The sequence below is a fragment of the Sciurus carolinensis genome, chromosome 1 (genome assembly GCF_902686445.1).
Source record: "Sciurus carolinensis chromosome 1, mSciCar1.2, whole genome shotgun sequence".
NCBI classification, from domain to species: Eukaryota; Metazoa; Chordata; class Mammalia; order Rodentia; family Sciuridae; genus Sciurus; species Sciurus carolinensis.
Window position 1 is genome coordinate 129,965,092 of NC_062213.1, and position 22,157 is coordinate 129,987,248.

At 36.1% G+C, this 22,157-nt stretch overlaps 1 protein-coding gene across 8 annotated transcripts in view; it reads left to right on the plus strand.

The window, feature by feature from the left end:
• Positions 1-22,157, plus strand: part of Evi5 (ecotropic viral integration site 5) — a 217,239-nt gene that overhangs the window by 74,371 nt on the left and 120,711 nt on the right. For all 8 annotated transcript variants that reach the window (XM_047549565.1, XM_047549555.1, XM_047549599.1 and 5 more), the window contains 5 exons: positions 9,958-10,147; positions 11,022-11,246; positions 12,065-12,139; positions 20,113-20,238; positions 20,964-21,107. In XM_047549565.1, the coding sequence (XP_047405521.1) occupies positions 9,958-10,147; positions 11,022-11,246; positions 12,065-12,139; positions 20,113-20,238; positions 20,964-21,107 (760 nt within the window). The remainder of the gene's footprint in view (positions 1-9,957; positions 10,148-11,021; positions 11,247-12,064; positions 12,140-20,112; positions 20,239-20,963; positions 21,108-22,157) is intronic.

Sequence of the window (22,157 nt, forward strand, 5' to 3'; positions counted from 1 at the left end):
AGAGGATGCAGAGGGATTTGAATGTGGCTGTTAATGGGATAAGAAAAGAATATACAGAAGTTCTAGAAAATAGAAAGGGTAAGAGTGTAATCAATAGAAATTGGATGTTAGCATGCAAAAAAGGGAGAAAGAGACTCTGAGGGAACAGGTAAACAAAAGAAACAGAGAGCAAGAAAAGTAAAGAAATAAAAACTTAATATTTTTCAATAAGGAGAAAAAAGAAAATCTACAGTATAACAGTCATATAGTAATAAAACCTCTCAGTCTTTAATAGCCCGATGCAGGAGAGGTACCTGACATTGAGCTTCTAGTCTCCAGCAGGTGTCTCAGGATGGGATTTGCCCCACCTAAAGATCGGAGCTTGGGCTTCCAGGATTATCCAAGATGGCCGCTCCTGCTTCCAAATTTGTTGGCAAATGGGGAGCTGCAGCTCAGGGTGTGGATGTGGTCAGCTGGAGGTCCTGAACGTGGGCTGCGGTTGGTCAGGCAGGGTTCCTGGAGTTCGGGTGTGTTTGGTGTGGTTGTGGGTTCCTGAAGGCTGGTTGCAGTCAGTCTGGGGTCCCAGTGATACGGCGCAGTCAATTGGTGTCCGGGTCCTGGCGGCAAGGAGCAGTTAGTTGATGTGTGAGGGTCCCAGAGGCAGGGAGTGATCCGTCGGGCTGAGGGATCCTGGAGATTTGGGGCTCAGTCAGTCTGGCCAGGGGTCCTATGGGGCCTGGCTGTTGTCTTAAAATGGCAGCAGCCACGTGTAATCAAACCTGCAGGTACTTTAACAGTGAACTTCCAGGCAACAGCAGGCAGCTGGTGCTCCACTGGTGGTCGGCGATCAGTTTGCTGACTGTTGTCAGACGATCAGGAGTTGAACCTCGTGCGTTGGGAGAGGGATATGTGTAAGGCAGGCGATGGACAGGCGAGAGGCAGGCAAATGGCGGATGATAGGCACCTGACAGTGAGCAATCTGCACTCAAAAAAGGCGTCGATATGCTGGCAGACTGCAGGTGGTCACAGCAGACAAATGGGGTAAACAGCAGGGGATTGATAAGCAGCAAAAACTGACTCACCAAGAAACAAATATCCTCTGCTTGAAACTGGAGTTACAGAGTGACACAGAACGCAGCCTCCCTCTAGTCCGCCATCTTGGATCTCCCCAGACTTTTTCATTATTAAAAGTCTTTACGTTTTCCTTTACAAAGTTCTAAACTTCATTGCACCAAATCAGTTTGTGATCTTGCTTAGTCCCCATAAGTGAAAGACAAAAAGTTTACCTTATATAAAACTTAAGGTAAAACAAATGAGTCAGAAGTAAATATTTCCAATTTTTAGGATTGCTGAGTATGCTCCAAACAAGAAATGATTAGAAAGGAACTTCATTGTACCAAATCAATCAATCATAAGTAAGTTTGTAGTTGACAAGTGTTTTAATTCACCCTAGATTCAACAAAGGAAACAACACATTACAAGAACAGAGAATTTGCATCAAATTTTCTGTCTCAGGATTGTGGTTTGAAAAAACCTACACCTGTCAGATCAAAGTTGGGTCTGTGCTTAGGTCTGCCGTAAGAATGGCCTTCCGCGTTACCAAAAACAACATGGGGACTACACAGCTGCCAGCATCCCACTGCCAGGAGCACATCAGACATGTGCATGATGATGTATTTGAGAGGAAATGAACTTGCAGAAGAGACATATATGCAGTACTAAAAGAAAAGGGGTCTTGACTCAAGTTCAGCAAAAGTACCTAAATAAAAAACAACTAGTGAGCTTTCGTTAGTCTAATGATTTATTCTTCAAAACGTGTCTAATCATAATATGGTGATGTTTCATTATTTCCAAATCAAAATACAAATGATTCTGAGTTCTACCCTTTTACTTCCTTTTTCTTAGACAGAAATTTTATATCTCATGTCAGTATACAATGTAACATACAATTAATATGAAGGACAAAAGCTTGCTTGACCCTAGTTTGACCTCAGTATGAGGAAAATCCCATGGACTAAAACATTTGAAAACAAACCTATAGGGGAAAAAACTAATAAAATTAACCTTCATACAAAGACTGATAATTTTAAGATGGGTACACTGCCTGTAATCCCAGCAACCTGAGAGACAGAGGCAGAGGATCACAAGTTTGAGACAAGCCTCAGCAACTTAGTGAGACACCCTGTCTCAAAATAAAAAATAAGGGGGCTGTGTCGTGGCTCAGTGGTGGAGTGCTTGCCTCGCATGTGAGGCACTGGGTTCAGTTCTCAGCATCTTATATAAATAAATGAATAAAATAAAGGTCTGTCAACATCTTAAAAAGAAAAAAAAGAAGAAGGGCTAGGTTTGTGGTTCAGTGGTAGAGCACTTGCTTAGCATATGTGAGGTGCTGAGTTCAATTCTCAGCACCGCACATAAATAAATAAAGGGCCATCAACAATGAAAAAATAGTAAAAGCATAAATAACAAATAAAAATGAAAAATGAAAAAATCTAGGGATGTAGTTCAGTGATAAAGCACAAAAGATAGCTTCTTCAACAAATGGTGCTGAGACAACTGGAAATCCATGTTGCCGCTTGCCGCCGACCAGCGGGACAAACAACACGTACTCTTTAGAAGTTCATGAAGCAGCTTCCACTTTATTCGGATAGCACCCTCAATATGTAAGCAGTCTCATGCATAAGCAATTATAACCAGATATGTCCATCCAATCCTATTAAAGGTCAAGCATTCACAAGCTCAAGCATACATGTAAGATATATCTGTCCACGCGCTAGGCGGCTGAACTAATTATCATACAGCCAATGGTAAACGCTTCCTGTTTTTCTCAAGGCGCACTCAACTCGCCCTTTGGCTCTCTGCCAGTCACCATCTTTGGATGCATGTGGCGTAACCCTGGACCTGCCACAATATGTAACAAAATGAAATTAAACCTTTATCTCTCACCCTGCACGAAACTCAACTCAAAGTGAATCAAGGACCTAGGTATTAGATCAGAGACCCTGCACCTAATAGAAGAAAAAGTAGGCCCAAATCTTCACCATGTTGGCTTAGGAACTGACTCTCTTAACAAGACTTCTAAAAGCACAAGAAGTAAAATCAAGAATCAATAAATGGCCAGTTGTCCCACTCCTCAGTTTATACCTAAAGGACTTAAAATTAGCATATTACCGTGACTCAGCAACATCTGTGTTTATAGTAGCTCAACTTGTAATGGCCAAAATATGAAACCAACCTACGTGCTCTTCAACAGATGAATGGATAAAGAAAATGTGGTACGTGTATACGATGGAACATTACTCAGCCTTTAAAGAAGAATGAAATTATGGCATTTGTTCATAAATGGATGGAGCTAGAGAATATCATGCTAAGCAAAATAAGCCAGTCCCCCAAAACCAAAGGCCCAGTGTTTTCTCTGATATGTGGATGCTAATTCACAATAAGGGAGGGGGGCTAGAGAAGAATAGAGTTACTTTAGATTAGGTAGAGGGGCATGAAGTGGGGGGAGCGGGTACAGGGGTAGGAAGGATAGTAGAATGAATCAGACATTTTTACCCTACATGTATATATATAACTATACGACTGGTGGGATTCTACATCATATACAATCAGAAAAATGAGAAATTGTACTCCATCTATGTATTATGTATCAAAATGCATTCTACTGTCATGTATAACTAATTAGAACAAGTAAAATAAATAAAAATAAAAAAATAAATGGTATGTAGTCAAACTAAAAAGCTGTTTCTCAGCAAAGGAAACAATAACATGAAGAGAGAGCCTACAAGATAGGAGAAAATCTTTACCACATGCACCTCAGATAGAGCATTAATCTCCAGGATATATAAAGAACTCAAAAAACTCCACACCATAAAACCAAACAATCCATTCAATACATGGATTAAGGTATTGGGGTTGTGGCTCAGTGGTAGAGCACTTGCCTGGCATGTGTGAGGCACTAGGTTCGATTCTCAACACCACATATGAATAAATGAATAAAATAAAGGTCTGTCAACATCTAAAAGAAATATTTTTAAAAAATAAATAAATGGGCTAAGGAACTGAGCAGACATATAACAGTAGAAATACAATCGACCAATAGATTTATGAAAAAATGTTCAACATCTCTAGCAATTAGAAAAATGAAAATTAAAACTACTCTAAGATTTCATCTCACTCCAGACAGAATGGCAATCATCAGGAATACAAGCAACAATAAATGTTGCCAAGGATATCTTTTAAAAGGTCCACTTATACATTGTTGATTGAACTGCAAATTGGTGCAGCCATTATGGAAAGCAGTGTGGAGTTTCTCAGAAAACTTGAAACATCCATTTGACCCTGCTCTCCCACTCCTCAGTTTATACCCAGAGGACTTAAAATGAGCGTACTACAGTGACGCAGCCACATCAGTGTTTACAGCAGTACAGTTCACAGCAGCTAAACTATGGGACCTAGCTAGATGCCCTTCAACAGATGGATAAAGAAAATGTGTGTGTGTAAACACACACAATAGAATATTACCCAGCCATAAAGAAGAATAAAATTATGGCATTTGCCAGTAAATGGATGGAACTAGAGAATACCATGCTAAGTAAAATAAGCCAATCCCAGAAAACTATAGACCGAATGTTCTCTCTGTTAGGTGGATGCTAATTCACAATAAGGGTTGGAGCAGGGATAATTAGAGGTACTTTGGATTAGGCAGAGGGGAGTGAAGGGAGGAGAGGGGGAGGGGAGGGGGTATGTGGGATAGCAAGGATAGTAGAATGAATTGAATATTACCCTATGTACATACATGATTACACAACCAAGTGTGATTCTATATCATGTACAACCAAAAGAATGAGAAGTTATACTCCATTTATATATGATGTATCAAAATGCATTCTATGTCATTATAACTAATTAGAACAAAAGCAAAAACCAAAAAAAAAAAAAACCAAACAAATCCTCACCCCAAAAACTCATCTGCTTTGTCAAATTCAGTTGAATTATATTTGTTTTTTAAATAATCTACTTTATAAAACAAAACCACCACATTAAAAACCAAAGCTACCTCATCTATTTTTGGCTAGGTATGTTACACATCGCATTTAAGAAAAACTGCTGCAGTGTTATTTGCATAACATTCAAACTTCTGATCAGAAGGTAATCACAATTTAAAAAGGACAGATTTTCAAATTGGTTTTTGTATTTTTAAATAAGAAATACAAGCTATAGTTATTTTTACAAAGTAACACAGATAATGAGTAATGTGTTAATTCATAGTCCGATCTCCAAATGAGAAGAGTGAAACAGAAATGCATAGGTTTTCAGTGTATAGTTAGAGCTGAACATGGTGGCATGTACCTGAAATCCCAGTGGCTCTGGAGGCTGAGACAGGAGCAGGAGGATTGCAGGTTCAAAGCCAGCCTCAGCAACTTCACGAGATCCTAAGCCAGTTAGCAAGACCACATCTCTAAATAAAATATAAAAAGGACTGGAGATGTGGCTCAGTGGTTAAGTGCCCCTGGGTTAAATCCTCAGTACAAAAAAAAAAAAAAAAAAAAAAGTAGAATTGAATTTCAGCAAATGTACATACACGTGTTTAACTATATGCCTATTAAAACTTAGAAAATTTTCTAGCAACCTCCATCTCCTAGAACTTCTTTTATGATTTTTTGATTTGCATTTCCCTGATGAGTAGTGTTATTGAACATCTTTCATATGCTTGTTAGCCATTTGTGTATCTCTTAGGAGAAATATCTTTTCAAGTTTTATGTCCGTTTTCTTGAGTATTTTTTTAATGATTTGTTAGGAGTTCTTCCTATGTGCTAAATACAAGTTCTTTATAGTTTGCAGATGAGCTAGTGAACTACAAAATGTTTTTATTTTGACAAATTCCACTTTATTCTTTTTTTTTTTTAAATCTCATCACTTATGCTTTTAGAGTCGTATCCAAGAAGGGTTTTCCCAACTCAAAGTTATAAGGACGTACACCTATATTTTCTTCTATACTATATATGTTCTTGAACTTTATATAAATAGACTTATAGAATATGTACTCTTTTGCACCAGACTTCTTTCAGGCTAATGTCTATGAGATTCATTCATGTTCATGCATTTATCTCTAGTTTGTTTCTTTGTCTTATGGTGAAGTATTGAAAGTGGTGGATATATCATAATTTGATAATTTATTTTTCTGGACATTTATGTTATTTCTGTCTTTTGGCTATTGTGAATAAAGTGTCTGAACTTGGAACTGCAAGTCTTTTTTGCATGTGTATATACATACATACACACATATACATATTCATTTCACTTACTGGGTTATATGGAAGCAAATTTTAACTTTATATAAGGAATTGCTAAACAGTTCTTCAGAGTGATTATATGATTTTATATTTTTGATACTGATTTATGAGAGTTATAATAGCTCCCATCCTGCCAACATTTGGTATGTATGGTACATCTTTTTAGTTAAAGCCAATTGTAGTTAAACCATTTAACTTAGATTTCTCTGATGACTAAATATGTTAAGTATTTTTCAGGGGTTTTTTAGCCATTTGATTATCTTGTTTCAGAAAGTGTTGGTTATGTGTCTTACCAATTTTTTAAAGTGTAGTGTTTGCCTACTTATTGATTTTAAGAATCCTTCATATATTTAGGACATATGAATATAAATAAATTTGGTCAGATACATGTACTGAGAATATTTTTTTCTCAGTCTATGGCTTGTTTTTTCATTTCTTTATTTTTCTCTTTTCTTTCTTTTTTTTGGTAGATGGACACAGTACTTTTATTTATTTATTTTTATGTGGTGCTGATAGAATCCAGTGCCTCACATGTGCTAGCTAGTCAAGTGCTCTACCATTGAGCTATATTCGTTTTCTTAATGAAATCTTTTGAAGAGCAGAGGTTTTTGATTTTTGTGACGTCTAATTATTTAGTCGCTTTTAAAAAAAATGGTCAGTATCTCCTTGTGTCTCTTTAACAAATTTCTTCCAACCCCAAGGTTATGAAGAGGTTTTTTTGTATGTTTTCTTTTAGGGCATATTTAGTTTTAGTTTTATGTTTAGTGCTATCATCCATTTTATACAGTATTTGTATATGTGATTTGAGATAAGGCAGGGATAACATCTTTAAATAATGTAGTGTCTTTATTAGGACTAATATATCATTTGTGAGTATCATGGGGCATGTTATTTCAATGTTCTTTGAAGGTAAACAGCTTAGCTAACTTCTGTAACCTACCCATGGGTTCACCTGGCATTCCTGTTTATCCTAATAGCTACAGCTCAGCAATCTCTGAGACCTTTTGCATATTCTAAGTCTTCCAATTAGGTATTTTTAAAATCTGTTTGTCCGTTATACCTCAAACTTAGGTTTAACTTAGTATCATTATTTCCTTTCCTTTGAACTGTGTCTCTCTCTAATGATGGTGGTAATGTAGTTTAACTATTTGGCCAACTATTTGGTATTATATACCAAACATATAGCTAAGTGAAGTGAAGAACTTGGGTCCAGATAATTTCAGTAATTTTTTTTCTCTACTCCATTTAGAAATCTTTAGAATCATAGAGAAAATTACTTAGTCATACTAATTTTTCCATAAGAAAAGTCATGGAATTTCTGAAGTAATATATATAAAAACAATGGTTAGAGTAAAATTACTGTTTTTTTTCCCATAAAAATATAGTAATTGATGCTTAATTTGACTGTGATAAATTTTTGTTTCTAGCAATAGTTAGAAAATTTTATTTAAATTATCATTGCCACGGAATTATATTAACTTTCCTAAATGAGGAGAAGGATTTATTTTGTTATGTGTTTTTAAATATAATGTGTCTGAAACTCGGAAGGTTTTTCAAACTCTTAAAACTGGGATTATGATTTTCAGTTTAATAAGTAGTTAATGTACTTTCTTTTTTATTTTTGTATTTTGAGGTGTTGGGGATCCAATGCGGGACCTAATGTTTGCTAGGCAAGTGCTCTACCACTGAGCCATAGCCTCGGCCACTACTTGATACTTTGTACTGAGCTAAATGATCTAAGGGATATAAACACATAAAGGTCCTCAAAGAGTGGTTCTGTAATTTGCAAAATAGGATTTGACTCATGTTTCTTTTCTATCTCAGTTTTTATATTTCATAAATTAGTATTGCAAGCTTTTTTTGCACCTTAAGCCTTTCCAAAGGAGGTACTGGAATGGCGATTATCAAGAACACAAGCAACAATAGGTGTTGGCGAGGATGTGGTGAAAAAGGAACACTCATACATTGCTGGTGGGGTTGCAAATTAGTGTAGCCACTCTGGAAAGCAGTGTGGAGATTCCTCAGAAAGCTTGGAATGGAAACACCATTTGACCCCAGCTATCCCACTCCTTGGTCTATACCCAAAGGACTTAAAATCAGCATACTACAGAGATACAGCCACATCAATGTTCATTGCTGCTCAATTCACCATAGCCAGATTGTGGAACCAACCTAGATGCCCTTCAGTGGATGAATGGATAAAGAAACTGTGGCATATTTATACAATGGAATATTACTCCGCAATGAAGAATGATAAAATTATGGCATTTGTAGGCAAATGGTCGAAATTGGAGAATATCATGCTAAGTGAGATAAGCCAATCTCAAAAAACTAAAGGACGAATGATCTCGCTGATAAGCGGATGAGGACATATAATGGGGGTGGGAGGGGTTAGCATTAGGTTTAGGATTAGGTTTAGAGTTAGGCTAAGGAGAGCGGTAAGAATGAAGGAAAGAAGGACTGTATAAAGGGAAAAGGGTGGGAGGGGTGGGGGGGAAGGGGAAAAAAAAAGAAACATCATTACCCTATGTAAACGTAAAAAAAAAAAAAAAAAAAAAAAAAAAAAGAAACCCCAAAATCCATATATAAAAAAATAAAATAAAATAAAATAAACACATATTTTAGGATCCTTATTATTTGAATGATTTATAATCCACATCTTTATAGTTATAAAGTCACATTTTCCAACCTTCCTTTGTAGCCTGTGCATATGTAAAAGAAAAGATTTAATATTGTGATGAGTCATGAAATGACTCTTTGAAAATTACCTTGACCCATCTTTCTTTAGAGAGCTAAAATAGGGTTGCATATGCAAAAGACAGCAGAGATATTAAGAGCAAAGAGATCCCAGTTTCACAGTAGAAGCCTAGTAAACTAGTAGTTGACCTGAGTTTGGGAAGACAGAGGGATTGTGGAGATTGGGTAAAATTACACTCTCATCCTTAAAGGAAGAAACTCCTACTTAGTGTACCCTATTTTTACTGTGCAGGAATATGGACCTGATTCTGATTTATTTTTATTTTTCAAGAAATATAGTTATAAATAAAACTGTATGTGTATACTTTTTGTTTAGGCAGATTAGTTATGAATATGTGAAGCAAATGAAAAAAGAGAAGCGCTGTGGCTAATTTCTGTGGCTCTGATTACTCTTTTAATCAGATTGTAAACACGAGAGGATTAGTAATTCTATAGAATTTGTTGTACTTCTTCCAAGCATTATTTTTTTTCCATGAAGTCCACCCAACCACTTTTAAAATTAGATTTACCATAATTTGTTTTTGTTTTTGTTTTTGAGACTGTCACTTACTACTTTCCTCAGATTGATATCAAATTCCTGGGCTCAAGTGATCCTTTTGCTTCAGTCTCCTGTGTAGCTGGGACTACAGGCACTGTGCCTAGTTCTCTAATTTGAATTTTTAAATGGGAATGAAAGTAAATTATAATGGGGCTAGTAGCACAAAGTATTTAACATAATTTGCTGCTTCAAATTTTGAAACTCCTATACCTAGGTGAAAAAAAGATAGTATTTTATTGAGATCAACAATTTTTGAAATCATGTGTATTATTAAAACTATCTTAAAATAATGGTTAAATCATGGTAGCGAAGCTCTAAGTATCATCACTCCTTCATCTAGTATCACTGTGAGATGAGATATTGACCCAATTTTTAATTATGTTTTAGATTATTAGAGACGGATAGTAAGTCTTTAAGATCTGTAAATGGGTCAAGAAGAAATAGTGGCTCTTCTCTTGTATCAAGTTCATCAGCCTCCAGTAATCTGAGCCACCTCGAAGAAGATTCTTGGATTCTTTGGGGAAGAATTGTTAACGAATGGGAAGATGTACGCAAAAAAAAGGAAAAGCAAGTTAAGGTATTACATTTTTATTGAAATTCTTCCTGTCATCCCAAAGGGTATCAGGTATGGATTATTAGAGAATTAGAAAAAAAAAATCAGATTCTAGTGATTTCCAAGCTCTGTATAGTAAAGAAATCTGCTTTATATGTTTTCATTTATTTGTGCTTCATGAAGTTTTTGACATGTAGGTATCAGTTGTTATAGAGGTGCTGAAAATGTAGAAATACATAGTTGAAAATTTTTTAGAAGTTAAATTCTCTCATTTTATTTTTGTTTTTGTATTTGGAATTGAACCCAGGACCTCATGCATGAGCACTGTATCACTGATCTAAACCCCTGGCCCTTTTTATTTTGAAACAAGATCTCACTAAGTTGCCCAGGTTGGTCTTAAAGTTGTGACCCTCCTACCTCAGCTCCCAAGTAGCTGCGATTACAGGTGTGTGCCCCCTTGTCCAGCCAAGTTCTCTCATTTTATAGATACAGAAATGAAGTTGTGACATCATGCATCCTTGAATTGTCAGTATTTTTCTTTTCTGCCTTCAGTAGCACTTTGAAATGTGATGGGTATGGTGCCATGATTCACAGCTCTAAAGGCTATCAAGTCCTGAATACCTTTAGAGGCAGAAACCTCAGTGAAATGGCCAGAATTTATGCATGGCTTTGTAGCCCACCCTCTCTGTATAACCAGAACAGGATATATCCGAGAGTCAAATCTTATCCTTGGTTAAAAAGTTTCCCAGTTTATTATAAAACTAACTTTGCGAACTGACAAAAGTTTTCTACTCTACTCCAACTGTCCCCCATCCCCAAATAAGTCATCTTTGGCTTTATAATGTGAGACTTGTTAAATAATTTGTTTGTAAAATTTTACTTTTATTTTATTTTTTAGGAACTTGTTCGTAAAGGGATACCCCACCATTTTAGAGCAATAGTTTGGCAACTTTTATGCAATGCACAAAGTATGCCAATTAAGGATCAGTATTCAGAACTCCTGAAAATGACTTCACCTTGTGAAAAACTGATCCGGAGGGACATTGCTAGAACTTATCCTGAACACAATTTTTTTAAGGAAAAAGATAGCCTTGGACAGGAAGTTTTGTTCAACGTGATGAAGGTAAGTCCTATTTGTTTATTTTTTAAATGAAGTGAATTCTCAAAAGACTGAAATTATACGTTTCCCATGATGAAGCATGAAATTCCACAATAAGTTACTTTGACAGTAAAACTGATTTTAGCATAATTTCTATTGTAACTTTGCTGCTACATTACTGTTTAATTTAGAGAACTTATTAGAAAATTCATCACATTATTCAGCATTAGTTGACAGGAAATAAAGTATTATATTAATCATAGACCATAGAGAGATCCTTTATGAAAATGGTCTGTTCACTTTCTGGGATTCAGGTGTCTCCCAGCATGGCTGCATTCATGTCAGCAAAATTTTCTGTTTGCAGTGGTTTGAATTGTTAAGAGTGCTTAACCCTTGAAAGATTTTACCTTTTAAATTTTTTATTCAACATTGCCTTTTCCCTTCCCATAGATGCTTTTTCCTCCAGCTTTCTCTATGAAACACAGGATTTCTTATTAAATCATTTTAATTTTGCTCATGCTTTATCATAATCCTACTCTAGTTTCTTTATCAGATACAACTTTTATTTGATTTTTAAACTCTGTTACTTACTGAGTATAAATTCCTTTATTTCCTTCATCCTTAGCAGCTGCTACTTTCTAATTGGAAATTGTCAAAGGAAAATTTTATGTAATAAAACATTGGATTTTTAAATATTTATAGGATAACATCTACAATAAGTAAACAAGAGCTGTTCTTTAAAAATGGACTTTTAATAATTGTCTCACCAATTTAAGGTTTTTGGAGAAGAAAGCTATAATATACCATGCAAAGTATTTTGAACACCATATTTTACTTTTTAGGCATATTCTTTAGTGGATCGTGAGGTTGGTTACTGTCAAGGAAGTGCTTTTATAGTTGGATTATTGCTTATGCAGGTAAGTTAATACAAGTATTAAGTGTCTAATTAAGTTCTTTATTAAGGTTGGATTGAAGAGTTTAAAAAGCTTTATTTTTATTAGGTATAAGTGGATATTCAATATTTTTCCCTAAAGCCTAATAATTTGAATAGTAATACTTTAGTTTGTACTTTGAAAGATGAAAAGTGTTGAAATGATGTACAATAATAGTATCTTTCATCAAATGAAATTTTAACAACTTTTTCTTTTCTGTGGTACTGGGGATCACATACTCTGTACCACTGAGCTACATCCTCCACCCCTGAACTTCTCAATGCATACAGTTGTAACCATAATATTCTACTAAAGCCTGTACTTACTTTTAAATCTTGTCAACATTTTATGGGGAGTAATCTTTTCCCAACCAAGGATGTGATTAAAATGATGATATGAAGCTCTTATTTATGTTGTTTGACATCTTTGGGATTTTGTATAGGAATTTTATATATCATGGAGCTATAGTCTTGTTATGTATATCTTTCTAAAAACTCTAAAATAGTGGTGGTACTCAGCCACTTTTACTGTTCCAGGGATATAACATGGGCAGTCACTTATTTAGGGATAGGTTTGGATGGAATAATTTTAGAATTTAGGGGCAGAACAGTCATAACTTTGAAGGGAAATGGCATAATAGTGTTATTGCTTTAGCTTTGTTGATTTTTATTTTATTTTATTATTTTATTTTATTTTGGTTTAGTTTAGTTTAGTTTTAGAGATCCATCTTACTCTTTAGTCTCAGAATTTTTCTCCTGGAAAAGAACCTTGGAGATAACTTGATTTGAATCACATAGGCTGGGTTTCGCATCACAGTTCTGCACTAACTTTATGAACTTAGACTAGATTATTTAACCTCTGAATCTTAATTAAATAATATTTTCTATATTCAGATTCTTTGTGAGGGTTACATGAAATAATATATGTAGCTTGCTTGGTGTTTGGCATGTAGAAGACATGCAATACAAGTTTAGTGACTTTCCTGAGATCACACATCTTGGTAGACAAGAGTAGAGCAGGAGTGAGAAACTTTTTTTTCCTGATACTTTAATTTTCTAACTGTTCATTTTACCTGGTTTTTAAAAATGTGTGTCAGAAATGTACACACACCTCCCCCCACCCCCTCAGAATAGAACCCAGGGCCTTATGCATGCTAAGCATATGGTCTGCTATATCATGGTATGCCCCCAGCTATCCATATGTCTTTTCTGAGTAGCATAAAACCTGGTGTCAGAGATACTAAGTTGTTAATCAAATCAGCTTATTCGTATTTTGTATTATAACATAAAAACTGCTTCTAGTGATTATTGCAGGTATTTGTCCATTTCTAGGTCAAACTTGGTTATAGTTAGTATAATACAAAACTAGATATGTTAATGTTGAGGTTCCACAAAATTCTCTCTTCATTTGTAACTGGTCAATATTAGTAGGTCTTTCACTGTTGAACTCCACCATCCTTATCTTCAAGTCTAGTGATTTTTGTCACACTTCTGTTCTTTTTGCCTTTTTTCTTTTTTTTAATCAGCTCCAGAGTGAATGTCTGTAGAGCAGTTTTCCCATACTTAACGACTGAGTCTCACACCAGCTGCCTAGCTCTCTAGAAGCCCTAAGGAGCTAACCACACATTCCTTCAGGGTGCTGCAGGCAGTGGTGGTAGTGATATGAGCATCAGCACCACCATTGAAGTCATCAGTGGCATTTCAGTGATTGATTTACTCAGTGTTATTGTCAGTGGCAGCCAGTGTGCCACCACAACAATAATCTTTTTAATAGCCCAAGGCCACAAGGTAAAAAGTATGGTGGAACCAGATTAAAAAACCCCTCTCTTTGATTCTAAAGTTTATGATTTTATACTTATATTATGTATTGTCTTCCACAACTTCAGTTTAGCAATGTAACTCAGAGAGTCTAATAAGATTTATAAAGTTAGTACATGTTGTGTAAAAGTGGTTTAAAGTGCTAGATATGTTTTGTGTTTTATCTTAATGCTTCTATAAAATTAGGTATATTATACCCATTAGACCTTTGCAAAAGACATGTTGTCAACTCAGTGTCAGAGAAAGTATGCAGCATCACATTGATGAAGAACTTTGTTGTCATGATTTCTTTCTAATAGAAAGGAATGACTATAAAATAGCTGGATGGTGATTCTTCATATTTATATATGTCACTGAGTCTCATGCTTTTTCATTTTCTCACCATCATTTCAATCTTTTTGAGAAAGATCCAGCAATAACTTTTTTTTCTAACTCCTGTTGCTCTTTTATCAAATCATCCTACCTTATGTTTAAAACATCACCACTTAAAAACAACAGCAGCAGCACCAACCCTCTCCCAGTTCTCATTTCAGTGTTCTTGCAAAGGGGAGAGGGAATGAAAGTTTTTGGGTTGATTCTTTTTTCTTTTTTTTGGCGGTGCTGGGGATTGAACCCAGGGCCTTGTGCTTGTGAGGCAAGCACTCTACCAACTGATCTATATCGCCAGCCCTGGGTTGATTCTTGAAATTGAATATAGAACCAGTAAAATTTGCTGATAGATTGGTTGTGGGGTAAAGGAGGAAGAAATCAGTGATGACTCAGGGTTTTTGAGCAGAAATTCGTCGCAACAAGGAATGGCAGGGTAGGAAATTAAATGAGTGGTTTGAGATATGTTGGACTCCAAATGGAGATGTTAAATGGGCAGTTGGAAATACGAGACAGGATTTGGGGAAAGGTTCAGGATTATAGGAGAGACCAGAGACTGTGAAAATGTTTACAGATGCAAGTGGGGTGGTAGAAGTTACGGCATGAGTGAGAAAGTTCTTTTCCATTTTTTTTTTAATGTTTGTTTTAGTTATAGATGGACACAAAACTTTATTTATTTATTTAGTGGTGCTGAGGATCGAACCCAGTGCCTTACACTATACTAGCCAAGCGCTCTACTACTGAGTTACAACTCCAGCCTGGGAAAGTTCTCTTCTCTATCCTTCTTTCCTTCCTTACTTCTTTTCTTCCTTCCTCCCTCCTGCCTTCCTCCCCTCCTCCTCCCCCACTTTTTCTTTCTTTCTTCCTCCCTCCCTCCCTTCCTCTGGGATTGAACTCAGGGGCACTTAAACACTGACCCACATCCCCAACCCCCTTTTTTTTAATTAAAATATTTTTTTATTTTTACAGACACATTTTGATTCGTTGTATACAAATGGGGTACATCTTTTTATTTCTATGGTTGTACACAATGTAGATTCACACCATTCGTGTAATCATACATATATATAGGGTAATACTGTTTCATTCTACTGTTTTTCCATCCCCACCCCTCTCACCCCTTTTTCCTCTACACCATCCGAAGTTCCTTCATTCTTCTCTTCACCCCATCACCCCACCCCTCGTTATATACTGTCATGCACTATTCAGAAAAAACATTTGGCCTTTGGTTTTTGGACTTGGCCTATTTCACTTAGCATGATATTTTCCAACTTCATCCATTTACCAGCAAATGCCATAACTTTATTCTTCTTTATGGCTGAGCAATATTCCATTGTGTATATATACCACAGTTTCTTTATCCATTCATCTGTTGAAGGGCATCTAGTTTGGTTCCACAATCTAGCTATGGTGAATTGAGCTGCTATGAACAATAATGTGACTGCGTCACTGTAGTATGTTGATTTTAAGCCCTTTGGGTATAAACCGAGGAGTGGATAGCTGGGTGAAATGGTGGGTCCATTCCAGGTTTTCTGAGGAATCTCCATACTGCTTTCCGGAGTGGCTGCACCAATCTGCAACTCCACCAGCAATGTACGAGTGTGCCTTTTTCCCCACATCCACGCCAACACTTATTATTGCTTGTGTTCTTGATAGTAGCCATTCTAATTGGAGTTAGATGAAATCTTAGGGTGGTTTTAATCTGCATTTTTCTAATTACTGGGAATGATGAGCACTTTTTCATGTATTTGTTGATCACCTGTATATCTACTTCTGAGAAGTGTCTGCCCATTTCCTTAGCCCATTAATTGATTGGGTTCTTTGTATTTTGGATGTAAAGTTTTTTAAGTTCTTTATAAACTTTGGAGATGAGTGCTCTGAAGTGTGTGTGGAAAAGATTTTCTTCCACTCTGTAGGCTCTCTTTTCACATCATTGATTTGTTTCCTGTGCTGAGAAAAAACTTTTTTAGTTTGAATCTATCCCATTTATTGATTTATTTCTTTCACTATGGGGGTCTTGTTAAGGAAGTCTGATCCTCGGCCGACATGATGGAGATTTGGGCCTACTTTTTCTTCTACTTGGTGAAGGGTCTCAGGTCTAATTCCTAGATCCTTGATCCATTTTGAGTTGAGTTTTACACAGGGTGAGAGATAGGGGTTTAATTTCATTTTACTGCATATGGATTTCCAGTTTCCCCAGCACCATTTATTGAACAGGCTATCTTTTCTCCATTATAAGTTGTTGACTCCTTTGTCTAGTATTCGGTTACTGTACTCATGTGGGTATGCCTCCGTGTCTTCTATCCTGTACCATCAATCTACCTGTCTATTTTGGTGCCAGTACCATGCCGTTTTGTTACTATTGCTCTATAGTAGAGTTTAAGGTCTGGTAGAGTGATAGATACCTCCTGCATCACTCTACCTGCCCAGGATTGCTTTGGCTATTCTGGGTCTTTTGTTCTTCCAGATGAATTTCATGATTGCTTTTTCTGTTTCTATGAGAAATGTCATAGGGATTTTAATTGGAATTGCATTAAATCTGTATAGTGCCTTTGGAAGTATGGCCATTTTGATACTATTAATTCTTCCTATCCAAGAACATGGGAGATCTTTCCATCTTCTAAGGTCTTCCTCAGTTTCTTTCTTCAATGTTTTGTAGTTTTTCTTGTAGAGATCTTTCACCTCTTTCGTTAGACTGATTCCCAAGTATTTTATTTTTTTTTGAGGATATTGTGAATGGAGTTGTTTTCCTCATTTCCTATTCAGATGTTTCATCACTTATGTGTAAAAATACTTTAGATTTATGTGTGTTGACTTTATATCCTGCTGTTTTGCTGAATTCATTTATGAGATCTAGAAGTTTTCTGGAGAAGTTTTCTAAATAGAGAATCATGTCATCAGCAATAGTGACAGCTTGAGTTCCTCTTTTCCTGTTCATATCCCTTTAATTTCTTTAGTCTGTCTAATTGCTCTGGCTAGTATTTCAAGGACGATGTTGAACAGAAGTGGTGAAAGAGGACATCCCTGTCTTGTTCCCGTTTTTTAAAGGGACCCAACCCTTTTTTGTATTTTACTTAAGAGACTGAGTTGCTTTGGGCCTCACTAAGTTGCTGAGGCTGTCTTTGAACTTGAGATCCTCCTGCCTCAGCCTCCTGAGCTGCTGGGATTATAGATGTATACCACCATGCCTGGCTAAGATTTTGTTTTCGTTTTTTTCCCAGCCACTTTGTGCTATCTAGATACAGGTATAAAGCTGAATTTACATAAGAATGGAGTTTTGCCATTTGGAATTTTAATGGAGAAAAATACAAAGTAATTATGGATTTAAGCTAGTGAATAAATTTAACAAAATGGGTAGCAAAGTGAGCTCAGCAGAGTTGGGAACAGGAAAGAGGTAGTATAGCCTGACAAGGTCAATAAATTAAGTATTTTATATTAATCTTCATTGGAACTGTAAGAAATAAGTGCTATTATTTTACCCATTTGATTGGTGGTGAAACTGAACAACAGAGAGATTAAATAATTTGCCCAAGTCACACTTTAATAGTGGAGAAAATAAGATTTATATTAAATTCAGAAACTGAGATTTCAACCCTTGCCATGGCGCTAGAGCTTGAACTAGTAAAGGCTTACCAGGCTTATTGGAGGAATAGAAGACAGAGATCCACTAAGCCAGAGAATTAATCTTCATGAAAATGACAAAGTCGTTGGGGGAAGGTGGCCCAAAACTTTGTGGATGCTGGAGTGGGGGTGGGGAAAGCCTAAATAGGTAAAATCTGTTAGCATGTGTTTCAGAGAACAGGAAAGGTTAATGCTATGGCAATGGCTATGAGTTTCAAGGAGTAACATATGCCTTTCCTAGCCCTGGCTCTTTCTGGTACTATGGGAAAGAAAATAACCACCCTATGCGAGAGCCAGAATTTTAGCTAAAGGAAGGGAAGACTATTTGGAAAAGAGATTAAGGTTATAGGTAGAAAATTGGGAATGGGATCAAATTAGGATAACAGAAGAATTATATAGGATTAAAAGTTCTGGGATCTTGGACTTCTTGTAGTGATTGACATGAATCTGTGATGCTATAGAGCTTGAAAAGATTAATAGGAATGGTCTCTAGGGCAGAATCGTGGCTGTGTTGGCAGGAAGGAAGAAAGTATGTGTGGGTTTTACCAAAGGTAACTTGGTTCCTATCTATGGCTATGTCAAGGCAGAAAAAATATATTGTCATTTACAACATCTTCAGTAAGACGAATGCCAAGAGATTCTTTAGGTTGTTCTTTTTGAAACACACTGGTATAATATGAGTGAGAGAATTAGCAAATTTTATTATTTTTGAAAGATGGCTTAACCATTTGCATAATGTTACTGCCTAAATATTTTGAATGTCTTTGTAACTCCTTAAGGAACTTACACTCATTATTTCTTCAATATTATTTCTTAGTGATTTACAATCAAAATGTGTAATTGATACCTTTAAGCCCCAATTACAGATAATTTGAAAACTAATTTCATAAGTTCTTTAAATATTTATGTTATATAACTCCTCAGAATTCTCAAGCTTTCCATTCCACTTTAAAAAATCACATGGTGGCCTCTAAAACCTTTGTTGTTATTTCTTTTTCATAATCTAACCTGCACTCAAAATGACGCTGTTCTGGGATAGAATCCAGTGGCTCTCTGCCACTGAGACAGGGTCATGCTTAGTTGCCCAGGCTGTCCTCGAACATGCAGTCCTCCTTTTTTTTTTTTTTTTTTAAAAAGCAATGTAAGTTTAATCTGATCACATTATTTTCTCATTCTCTCATTTGGCATCTGCTAAGCACTTCTTGTATAAACTTTACTCTCTTGAAGTGTAGTAACTAAACTTGAAGTCTGTTTACTAGTAAACTAGTTACTACTTGAAGTTTAGTTACTACTAAACTAGGCCTCTAATTTAGTAGTCTCCTGTTTGCAGTTCTTTGAGCATGCTGGCCTGACTCCATCTCAGGACTTTCCTACTCTTCTGTCTTCTAGGACTATTCTTACCTCAGATGTTCCCTCACTTTCTTTAGCATTTTGCTGAAATGTTTCCTTATCAAGGGACTTTCCCTGTCCTACATAAATAGTAGTGTGTCTCCTCAACATTCCCTGTCATCCTGCTTTATTTCCATAGCATTCATCACCACTTGACAAATGTATGAATTAATTTATTCCATGTGTTGTCTGTTTCCCCCTACTAGAAATTTCCGGCTCCTTGAGAGTAGATATTACATGTTTTTTTTGCTTCATTTGTTTGGTTTCGTTTAGTACTGGGGATTTAATCCAGGGGCACTTAACCATGGAACTATATATCTCCAGCCCTTTTTATTTTAAGGCAGGGCCTTGCTAAGTTGCTGAGGCTGTCCTCAAACTTAAAGTCCTGTTACCTCAACCTTCCAAGTCACTGGGATTACAGATATGCACTACCACGCTCAGCTGAGATTATGGGTTTTTTTTTTTTTTCATTGATATAGCCTCAGAAAAAAGTATCCAACTCTTCAATGAACATTTTTGGTTGAATTATTGAATTAGGCAATTTGAGACAATTGGTCTTGGAGGTTAAAAGACTTCTCTAACTCTTTATTCTTAGAACAAGAGCTTAGAACATCCTGATTCTTACTAGTCTGTTGCTCTTGACAGTGCTGTGTGTGGCCTCTCTAAATAGTGTTTATGGTTGGATGGATACTTGGTTTAAGTATAATTTGATTTATTTGTGCATCATAGATTATTAACCTGTGTTACTTTTGTCTACTAATGCAGATGCCAGAAGAAGAAGCTTTCTGTGTATTTGTTAAATTAATGCAAGATTATAGACTTCGTGAACTTTTTAAACCAAGTATGGCAGAATTGGGCCTTTGTATGTACCAGTTTGAATGCATGATTCAGGTAAAAGTGCAGTTTTATGTTTTTTATCATCTTGATCTGTATAACATCTCAGATCAATGTTGAAAGCATTAAAAAAAGTTGAAAAACGTGTTTTAATCAATAGTTAGACTACAGTTTAAAAGTAGATTGCAGGGGCATTCTACCATTGAGCTACAGTCTTAGTCCTTTTTACTTTTTATTTTGAGACAGGGTCTCATGGATTGCCCAGGTTAACCTCAGACTGTAATCTTCCTGCCTCATCTCCCAAGTAGATGGGATTACAGGCGTGCACCACCATGCCTGGCTTCCAATTTTTTTTGAAATATTAGAGTTGACAAAAAAGCATAGAAAATATAAGACAACTGTGTATTCACCAACAAGCTTTAATGAATATTAACATTATATCATATGGACACTCAACAGTATTCATGGTTGGATGGGTACTTGGTTTAAATTAATTTGGCCATAATTCAGTTTTCTTATTAACAAGTCAAATGTTATGGATATCTGCAAAGTTCCAACTCTACATCCTTTTCCCCTTCATCCCTTCTCAGGTAGTAGCCATCATCCTGGATATGTCAGTTTCTGCAACTCAGCTTTTCCATGTTAAGTTTGACCTAATCTTTGTGTTTGGTATAGGTAATCTAGTATGTAGGCTAAACTAGTATAATCTAGTGAATACAATAATCTGACTTTTAAAACACTCAATTTAACTATGTTATAACTAGTTGTTTTCTTCTCTTTAGGAACATCTTCCAGAGCTCTTTGTACACTTTCAGTCTCAGAGTTTTCATACCTCTATGTATGCATCATCCTGGTTTCTGACTATCTTTCTTACAACTTTTCCATTACCAATTGCAACAAGGATATTTGATATCTTTATGTCTGAGGTAAGCTAATGGGCAGACTAGAAGCAAGAGCTTGAGCAAAGGGATCATTGGGTTAATAAGAGCAGGGCAGTGAGAGGAGCAGTAAGGGAACTCATGTGTTCCATGCTAAACTACTTCTGTGGATAATCTCATTTAAACCATATAACAGCCCTATCAGGTGGATGCTGTACTATCCCCTTTTGTTAGAGGATAGCTGAAGAAACAGAAAAAGGTTAAAGTAGCTTGTCTGTCTAAATTTGGCATGGTATTGCAAAACTGGTAATCCTAGTGACTTGGGAGGCTGAGGCAGAAGATCGCAAGTTGAAGGCCAGCCTCAGCAACTTTGTGACGCCCTAAACAACTTACAGAGGCCCCGAATCAAAATAAAAAATTAAAACAAAAACAAAAACAGAGGGCTGGAGTTGTGGCTAAGTGGCTAAGTACCTCTGGGTTAAAAAAAAAAAAAAAAAAGTAGCTTGTTTATAGACCCACACATACATGTATAGTAACCAGGTTCAGACGAGGCAGATAAATTGTAGAATCTAACTCTCAAACTTGTCTATCATTTCCTGACTGATACATGCAGAATTAGTGAGAGGTAAAATCTGCCATTAATATTATCGCAGTGTATCTATTGTCCAAACAATAGTAAGGAATAATTAGTATAATTTTCTTGTATTCTGTGAAACACATTGCAAATTATCTTTTAAGTGTGAATGACATGTAATGATCCTTTGTCTTTTATTCTCTGGACCCAATTTTTTTTTTTTTTTTTTTTGCCATGCTGGGGGTTGAACCCAGGGCCTTGTGCTTGACAGGCAAGCACTCTATGAACTGAGCTATATCCTCAGCCCCTGAACCCAAATTTAATTGTATTAGTTACATCTTGGCAAGATCAATTTGTATTACCTACCAAAATTGGTTTGGATTGGAGTTGGCAAACTCTGGTTCACCCACTGATCTGTTGTAGTTTGCATGTAAATCTGTCCTTCCACCTGTTTTTGTAAGTAAAGTTTTCTGGGAATGCAGCCCTGCTCTTTTGTGTGTTGTCTATGTCTGCTTTGGAGCTAC